A 9,972-nucleotide genomic window follows, 5' to 3' on the forward strand; every position below is an offset into this window, starting at 1 on the left:
GTTACCCAATATAAAAGTATATGAAGAATTAATATATAAAAATTTTCTGAAAAAGGATAAAACAATGTAGGAGTTGGTGATTTTGAAATACTTAAATTACAACAAATAAAAGTAGTACACTTTCTGTACGTCCATCATCCATTAACAATTCAATTAATTTCCCTGCTCTGACTTTAATCATATTTAATTTGTGCTACAATATTTTTTAGGATAGGTGCCATTTCTTAATTTAAAACTAATCATTCACAAAATTTTCGAGCCATTAGATACGACGTTATCTAAATTCCTCAAGAAGCCAAGAAAATGAGACAAATTCTATAAATTTTATAAAAATAATCATAACTTAATCATATTTAAAACTAAATTTAATAACTTGAATAATTTAGAACAAATTTCACTTTATAAACTTTATAAACCATTGAATTTATTTAAATTTAAAATTTACTTATTAAAGTAATATTTAAATTATTTAAAATTCATCGTAATAAAATTTATTTATTGTTTATTAGACCTGTAATGTCACGTCATTGACTATTCGACTTTTAACAAACCGATATCTTTTAGTTAATAATTAATACTTTTATTTTCTACATTGCAAATCATTCACTTTTAAAATATTGTTATTATCAAAACAAATTATATCATAGGTTTAACATAAATAAATCTTATTAACTAAAAATAATCTCAATTGCAAATGTATAGATATTTGATCAAAGTTATTTCAGCTTAATGAAGATACGTGAATACAATACAAGAAAATTGTTTTACCTATTGTTTTTTAACTAAATAGAGTTGTTTCTAGAAAAGATGTTTAAAGTGGTGAAACATGAAAGAATCTTGCAGCTTAGATTGATTCAATACATAGACACAGACAAACAGAAAAATGTATGAGTGAAACTTTTTCAGTTGTCTTTTATTGACAAATACAATTTGATCATCAATAAAAATTCTTTAAACAAGTAATCAACAATGCAAGGAACATTAATCTAAAGTCCAGAGGTGAAAGGAACACCGGTGTTTGGTATCCAAGAGTTGCCAGCAATGAAGTTTCCAACAGTGAAAGGTGTGGCCTGAGATGCACTTGTGAGAACATGGTAACCCTTCCAAGTGACCCTATTGGCAGTGTTGGAGCCAGGACCAGTGTTTGCATATTCTGCGTAATACAAAGTGTTCAAAGCAAAGTTACCGTCCCATTCCATCCAACCAGCAGGGTTGATTAAACTGTCGAGATTGGTCTTCATGAACACTGTTCTTGAGTACTGTTTCCACGGCCTACCAAGGTATGATTTGATGGAACTAGGGTTGAAGCCTGAGGCGCCGGTGACCTTGGAGTTGTGGACGATGATTCCAGTGTTTTGGTTAGGGTCGGTTCTACCCTGAGCGGTGACTGTGATGGTTTTCTGAGGAGGGGTTCTGGCATAGATGTTGCAATTTTGCAAAACTACAGCAGCGTTGCCAAAGATGAAGTCCACTGTGCCATAGATGTCACATTCTCTGTAGAATTGTCTCTCTGAATGAACGTATAATGTGTCTTGATAACCCTCAAAACTGCATCTATAGAATACTGAGAGGTCTGAGCCAGAACGAAATGCCACTGCTTGGTGATTTGCTGCTCCTGCTGTGTTCCTGAATGTGATGTCTTGAGCAATGAATCCATCACCCACAGCAGCTGGAAAAAGAAGAAAAGAAAAGTTTAATTAAATTATAATAATTTTTCTACTTTAGTTTATATTTATTTGTAGTTTTTATATTTTTCTTATTTATATTATTCATTTGTGTTAGAAAGTGGAGTTTAAACCTAACATAATTCTACCAAATCAGTTTGTAAAGAGAGGTTTATATCCAGTTATTCATTCTTAAATCGTCTTATCTCTAGTAAACATGGTATTTCCAACCATTTGCATTCTAAAGTAAAGTTTTTGTTTTAGAAAAAAGGTTATCTGAGACCATTTGACAATTTGTATACAGATAAAATAGTTTTAATTTTTATATTTTTAGAAAAAAGAGAAAGTAAATAGTTACTAGTAGTAATGTTAAATAACAGTAAAAAAAAAAGAATTGTGAGAAAATGGGAAAATGAGTTATATTTGTTTTAATTGTTTGTTTGTATATATTCATATATCAACCAACAGCATATATGTCCTTATCCTCATGCCGTACCAACTACTTTTGTCTACTTTTGAATTGTTGAATTTAATATCTATTAACAAAGTTTTCATATTCTAATTTAATCTACCTTCTGCATCTTCAACTAATAGTATATCAAAGTGGGTACCATGCTTTTGGTTTCGGAATCAAAGATGATGAATGCACCTTTTTAGAACGGTCCATCAAAAAGAAAATATAATAATCTACAAAGCATTTTTTTCTGCATGCCTCATGTCTCCTCTGTTCTTTTTACCACAAAAGTCAAACTTCAATCACATAATCTCAACAATTTAATTAAGCTTCTTAACCTTATTAAATTACTTCTAAGACAAGTTTCGTGTGTCTGTCCCTTATTTTTTCCAAGCCACCAATTCAACTCAACCACGTAAATTATCTCTTAAATCAAACATGAGGCTGAACAACGTTATATTTTCTCAATTCCAATGGGAAAACACCACATAACTGTCCCTTTCACTTGCAACAGGTTAAAATATATCAAAGATAAAATTTTGACAAAATAATTGAAAATTTTACTACGTAAAAGAAAATAGATGCAAATATATCATAAATCAATGTAGCTTGAAGTTCTTAATGTCGCATGGTTGAGCTCCACCACTATACTCAATCCCTAATCAAATATATATATATATATATATATATATATATATATATATATATATATATATATATATATATATATATATATATATATATTATAAATTTTTTTTGTCTGTATCCAAATAATCTATTGTTTGCAAGGACACAACTATATTTTGAATTAATTACGAGTTCAACGTACAGCTATATTAAAATATGGCTGTTATTTCCTTCACTGACAAATGTGAACTTAATGTTAACCAAACATTATAATTATTAAGTGTTAGCTTCTCCATCATGGCAATCCTTAATGAATTTACAGAAAAAAAAAAGTAATATAACAGTATATAAAAGTAAAATTCATTGTCAAATTAAAAATAAAAGTATTTACACCAAATATTTATTTATTATTGTAAATTTGTCTGACTGGACTAACCTTAAAAAGTAAGAGAATATTTAAGAAAAGTAAAATTTTTCTTTAGATACGTATACCTCAAGTTTTGTTAATTACTAACTTTACACTGGTGCTTCTAATTAGTGTATGATCTTGACTAATGAACCAGGAATATACGTCATGGATAAGTTAAAGCACATTATATATATACGTCTATCGATCTATATATAACATAACCAATTAATAAACCATAATTAGTTTGGTGATACAATAAAAAATAATGAAGTTAAAGTTAGAGAGATGCTTACCAACAGTGGCTGAATTGAATGTTGTGGAGCCTCCTCCAACACTTTTACTGCCTGTGATAATGGTTTTTCCAATTCCATCTCCAACCAACATAATATTCTTTGATTTTACCTCAACTTGTTCATTATACACTCCACTCTTCACATATATCACATACCTTCCACTGCTACTCTTTGGAGCAGCATCAACAGCAGCTTTCACTGTTGTGTATTTTCCAGAACCATCTTTGGCCACAATCACATTAGCCTTAGAAGCTGCTGAAGATGATTGCAACAACTTCCTATCACCTGGTTTCACCCATGTAGGGAATCCCTCTTGGGTACTAGGTGGTCTGAATTGGTTGTTGGGATCCTTGTTGAGAGAGAGGGTGTTGCTCAACAACTTTGTGACATTATTGGATAACAAGGGTAGAATGTAATCTGTGACACCAAGTTCATAGAACCCGGTTCTGCAAGTTTCGAGGTTGGTGAGGGCTGTGCTGAGCCATGTCTGTGTGTCGGTTTGGGTGCATTTGGTGTAGGGGTCAAGAGTTTTGTTGAGTCTTTGAACGGTGTACTCGTAGAGTTGAATGCAATCGTTCCATGCAGATTTTTCATGGACGTTGCGGCACTTTGGCCCCATGGAATTGGTGTTTAGTTGGCCCCTTTGTGCTCTCTCTAGGGCAAGTTCAAGGGAGACTTTGAGAAAATCGGATTTGCTTTTGATGGGTTTGTTGAAGGCATGGTTGGTCAAGTAGTACTCACAAGGTTGAGGGTAAGGGGTTTGGTTGCACCATGATTGAATATCTTTCAATGAGTAAGAGAAAGCAATGGAGGAAAATAGAAAGGGAACAAGTAGAAAGGATATTACTAAGGAAAATGAAGATGATGAAGATGATGCCATAGTGAGAACTAGCCTATGGCAACAACTTTTTGTTTTTGAGTGGTTTAGAAAGAGAGGGTGGAAACAAAGTACTATATAGGGTTTAGATGGAGATGTGTGGGGTTGATGTCCTAAACTAGAGGGTTTATATAGAGGGAAAAAAAAGGGTGGTTTGAAGGACCACAATGGATGTAAAGTTGTAAACTAGGGACTGCTCACCATGTCTTACTTTTCAAAATCATTTTCTATTTGCTGGCTCTATATTTTCATGCACGTCTGATGGATCATTAGTGTACCAACTGTTGCAATTTATTAATTCATATAACATTTAAGTTGGTTTCTATATTTTTTTGGTAGCAATTTAATTACAGAAAATTTGGAGAAAAAAAATGAAAAATGGATTATGTGTATCCAAGTTTGACCTTAAGAAAGTTATGACTTTTCCCAGTTGCAGCAATGATCTTCCAATAAAACGCGTTATATATACAGTTATGGTTATATAATATGTTTATTTTTCATAATAATCTCTTACTAGTTGAGCTTTATTTTCTAGGATATTAGATAAATAATCTTGCCAATTGTTTGATAAATTGTTCTGGTCACAGTTAGGCAAATTGTTTTCTGATTTGAACTTTTCAACGAGAATTGGCCTCATGCTAAACACATTCAAAATATATATATATATATATATATATATATATATATATATATATATATATATATATATGTATGTATGTATATCAATGAACTGGTGCACTATTGGCGTGAAAGTTTCAAAATATAGATTTAGTTATTTAGTTTCAAAAGGAAGTAGTTAATGGTAAAATATGTGGAAATGGACCCTTTGGTTTAAGTATTTCAACATTTGTATGTGTTTGTCACAATTACACACATATATATATATATATATATATATATATATATGTATATATGTATATATATATATATATATGTGTTTGTCACAATTACACATATATATATATATATATATATATATATATATATATATATGTGTGTTTGTCACAATTACACATATATATATATATATATATATATATATATCGAGTGTCGAGGAGATTTTATTGCTAATATCCTGTTAAGCGATGAAATATTTGTTAATATTAATGTTCTTTGTTGACTTTGCGACAGTGATGTATAGGGTTGATTCTTTGAGAGATAAACATTTTGAGGTGTTACATATACGTTGAAAGAAACTAAAGTTTTATGTACTTGTTATTAATTAAATAAAAACTATCAGTTATTGATCATGGAAAAAACATATAGAAAGAAAACCGAGTTGATGACTATGAAATAATATAATTATAAAAAAAAAAAATATATATATATATATATATATATATATATATATTCATAATTAAACGTGTTAATTTAACCCAATTTTGGGGATTTGATTTTGCTCAGGTGGATCAGGACTTGGTTCTTATGGGTTTGAACTTGATCTTGATCTACATGATAAGGTAAAAGAATATGTAAAAAGAAAAAGTTTACTGGGTTAAGTGTTCATAAAAGTCTCTTAACCGGATTAATCCATGAACAATTTTTTTAAAGAAAACAAATATTTAAGAAAATAAAGTAAAAAAAAACATTTACTTAAAAAGCTTTATAAACTTGAAAAACATTTACTTAATCAAAATTCAAGGTTAATATACCAGGTTAGGTGAGGCTCAAATCAAGTTGGTTGAGCTACATCTAGATCAAGTTGAGCTAGGCTAACTTCACGTTAGACCTAGTTGGTCAGTCCTAAGTTATGTTGAGTCGGTTGGATTTGAGTCAGATAAGTTAGGTTGGGCTTATCACCAATGCAATAATGGTTTTGGTCTTGGTTGTTTTTGATATTCTGTCTCGGTTCCAAAATCGAGGCATATTGAGAGATGCCAAAAAGGGTGATTTTTGACCTCAGGTCTCTAGAACCGAAGTCATAGATTCACTTTTCTGTCTCGGTTCTCTGTAAATCGAAGCCATAGAGCAACATAGCCCCACTTGTTTCGTCATTATGACACCACCGTCGAAATCATTGGCAACCATATTAGCGACCACTGTAAAACACAACCAAAACCGCCAGGAATAGTGCACACCACCTGTAGAAAACCAAAACCAGCAAAATGTAGGTGCAAAACCCTCGTGTGAAGAACACTACACATCGCACCTGAGCCACTGTCGCCTCCACTGTCACGAGAATACGCAACCACCACGACGAATCCTTTACCTGTAGATGAAACCAGAACCAGAAGCTCTAACACAAAGTGAAACCTGCAAAACCCAAACCAGAGGTTGTTTGTGTTGTGAAACCAGGCCGCCCCAACAAACCACCATGTTGCAAAGCAGATGTCACCAGTCACCACACTCGCTGAAGCCGCTACCATGAACGAAGAAAAGGGAGGTCGCGAACCAAAGCGTGATCCACCACTGTGGAGCAGTGGCTGCAGAGGAGTTCGCCGAAGCAGTGGTCGTCGTCCCCGAGAGAGAGAAAGAGAAGAGAGAATGGAGTGCAGGCACGCAGCGAAGAAGAAGAACAGTGAAAAGGTTTGCGATTTTGTGCCCTAAGTAAAGGATATGGCCTCGATTCTATTTTTAACAAAGGCATAAAACTCTTTTGGCAACAATTTCCCTGACACACGAGACCGAAGCATATTACACTTTTTGACACCGATTTTTTGTTAATCGAAGCATAAACCGTTTTTGGCTTCGGGTGAAAAGTGAACTGAGGCATAAATGTTTGCAGAAATTACAAAAATGTCATCACGCCATTATATGCTTCGGTTGCTAGACAACCGAGGCATATAAGGCGAGTTAAAAACAAGATTTTGCACTAGTGTATGTTTGGTTGGATCAAACTCAACTTAAGTTAAATTGACTTAAGCCTAAGAAAGTTAGATTGAGACCAAGTCAAACCTAGTTGAGTCATCTCTAAGTCGTATCCAATTAGGTTAGGTCTAAGGTAGGTTATTAGGTTGGGCTGAGCTAGGCGTGGGTTTGGTCGACCCTAAGTCAAGTTGGATTGAGTTGGGTTAGGTCAACTTGAATTGTATTAAGTTATGCCCAATTCAAGTTGAGATTGAGTTGGGTCAACCTTAGGTTAGTTTGGGTCAAACTAGGGGTGAGTAGAAAACACTGACTTGACCATAACCGCATAATCCGAAAGATGAAATAGGACATTGGTCGAATTCGCACAAATATGATTAATTATGGGTTGAAAAATATGGATAAAATGCGTAAAAGTGGTCGGGTCTGGATCTAAAAATAAATATCCCCAAATACCCGACCTGACCTGCTATTTAAAGTTTTCTTCTAATTTTTTTTAACATTCACAAACCTTGGCCTTGCCGTAGGTTTTGTTTAGTCATTTTTCAGTCCAACATTTAAATATGCATGAGCCACTTCTTTTTCGTTCTTCTTCACCAACACGCAACTAGTTCTTTTCCATTCTTCTTCTTCATCTGCATGGAGGAAGAGTTGCACCTCTCCAAAAGCGTCCCACCATCAGCTCGCTCAAAAAGTTGTTGCACCTCACTGGAATTCACCAATGTGTGAAACAATGACTCTTCACACCTGCAGTAGCTCGAGGAATCAAACATCTATAACAAAAATTGGGTCTTACAACACCTTCATTATAGACTTGCTTAGTCTCGATGCTGACCATGGTGGATCTGTTACGTGAGTGCATATTTGCTCATGGTGCCTATTGTCGTCGGGTCTGTTAGAGATGCGTGTAGAGGTCATCCTAGGCGATGAAGGCGATGTAATGGGAGAACTAGAAGAGGACACACAGATCTGCTTCCAGTGGTTGTGATCAGATAACTCGTACCCATCCATTATTAATCATATTTGAAACAACCTGAACCTGATTAACCCAAATTAAAAAACGGCCAGATTTAGTTTTTGATAAGTTAAATTCAGATAGTGTTGGTTTGGTGTGTTGGGCCCGAATCTGGCCTGACCCGACCGATGCTCAAGCCTAGGTCAAACCAAGACGAGTCCTTGTTAATTAGGTTGGTGTCAAGTCTAGTTCAAGATAAATTAGATTGGGTTGAACTCAAGTCATATTTGGTTGGGTCGAGTTAATAATTACTTATATTCAATGGTTTGGTTGTTTAGAAGTATGGAGTACAAGTTCTTTGAAATTTTTGATATATATGCAAATGGGAAATAATATATGTATTTTTTTTAGATGTGGAATTAAAAATATATGTTGTTGATGGTCATTTGGGAGTGAAAATCAATGTAAAATAGAAGTAATTGAGGCATGAGAATGAATATGTTGCATGAATTTTCAATTGTTTTATCAATGTAAAAGAGAGGTAATTGAAGCATGAGAATGAATATTGCATGAATTTTCAATTGTTTTTGTTGTTTGTTTTTATGAGATGTGCGTTTTCAACTAAATACCACGTAACAATTAAACTTATCTTTTATTATTTGTTGCTTACATTATTTGCATAAAGAAATTTAAGAGAATAATTAATTTATTTGTTGAATTTGAAATTTTTTAAAAAATATTTCAAATAATTAAAATAATATAATTTAAAATTCACTTAAAAAGAAAGAAAATTGAAATTTCACAATTAGTCACTCCCTCCTTTACAATTTATATATAGATATATATTAAAAAACTTAAATTGTTAAATACTATTTTGAATGTGTAAATTTGACTTTTTTTTTAAAATTTGAATTTTTAAAATAAAATTTCAATTATATTTATAAAAAAATTGAAACATAAAATATTTGAATTACTCTGTCCAAAAAAAAATTAGAAAACAAACAAAATTTAATTACAAATACTTCAAATAAAATGTATTTTAATTTTTGAGAATTATTAAAAGATCTTGTACAAAGACAAGATTAAAAGAATGGAGTGCGTAACTCAAACGAAAGCAAAACTTATAAGTTAAGTAAGAAAAATGCCATAATAACTTTTTTTTTATGGAACAAATTACTATAAACTCAAGTGTTATGTTGAATGTTTAAGTAATATGCTGGGCTATCTGCATAAATTCGATATTACTGGAGAATCCTATATAATTACGTTGAGAGCATTGAAATAATGTTATTATGATCAATGACAAAGGTTTTTGAACATGTTAAAAGAATTTCAGCATGTATATTTGGCTTTTGTTTCAAAAATTTAATTTATATTATATATATATATATATATATATATATATATATAAAATTTATATTCATTATTTAATTTTTTATTTCTGCTTGGAGACTAAAAGTGCCTAAACTCTCACATCAAAGGTTTCCATTTATCAGGTACCTTTGTTCTAGATCTTGTCATGTACTAATGTAACAAATATAATATACAAATATTAGTATGCGTCTATATATCAATATGAGACGTTATATCATTAAATTAAAAATATAAAATTAACACGATAAAAACAGAAAATTATTTTTAAATAATTTAATTGTTTTCATATATTATTACTAATATACGAAATTTATTTCCATTTTCTTTTGGAGACGTGTTGGCCCCACCATCATTAACTTTGTTATGTTAGTTTCTTACACGAAGTCACGTTATATCACGAGAGAATCCTACTAGATTTTATGATCATATCTACATGCTTATCCATAATAATTTATAAATTAACAAAATAAATTAAATTTATTAATTTTTATATAAATTAGAAATATTTTTATAA

The 9,972-nt window shown here is 31.7% G+C and overlaps 1 protein-coding gene across 1 annotated transcript; it reads right to left on the bottom strand.

Annotated features, from left to right (window-relative positions):
- Positions 1 to 862: 862 nt before the first annotated feature.
- On the bottom strand, positions 863 to 4,435 carry LOC114165974 (pectinesterase 2-like). The gene is made up of 2 exons (XM_028050621.1): positions 3,448 to 4,435; positions 863 to 1,669 (listed from the first exon to the last, which is right to left on the bottom strand). Exons 1-2 carry the CDS (start codon positions 4,325 to 4,327, stop codon positions 987 to 989), a joined length of 1,563 nt encoding a protein of 520 aa, XP_027906422.1. The 5' UTR covers positions 4,328 to 4,435; the 3' UTR covers positions 863 to 986.
- Positions 4,436 to 9,972: the final 5,537 nt, after the last annotated feature.

The sequence above is a fragment of the Vigna unguiculata genome, chromosome 10 (genome assembly GCF_004118075.2).
Source record: "Vigna unguiculata cultivar IT97K-499-35 chromosome 10, ASM411807v1, whole genome shotgun sequence".
Classification (NCBI taxonomy): domain Eukaryota; kingdom Viridiplantae; phylum Streptophyta; class Magnoliopsida; order Fabales; family Fabaceae; genus Vigna; species Vigna unguiculata.

Excerpts from the sequence above, each read along its gene's own strand:
- LOC114165974 (XM_028050621.1), bottom strand. The coding sequence starts at position 4,327 with ATGGCATCATCTTCATCATCTTCATTTTCCTTAGTAATATCCTTTCTA. Across the intron at positions 1,670-3,447 it reads ATTCAATTCAGCCACTGTTG|CTGCTGTGGGTGATGGATTC; the intron begins GTAAGCATCTCT and ends TTCTTTTTCCAG.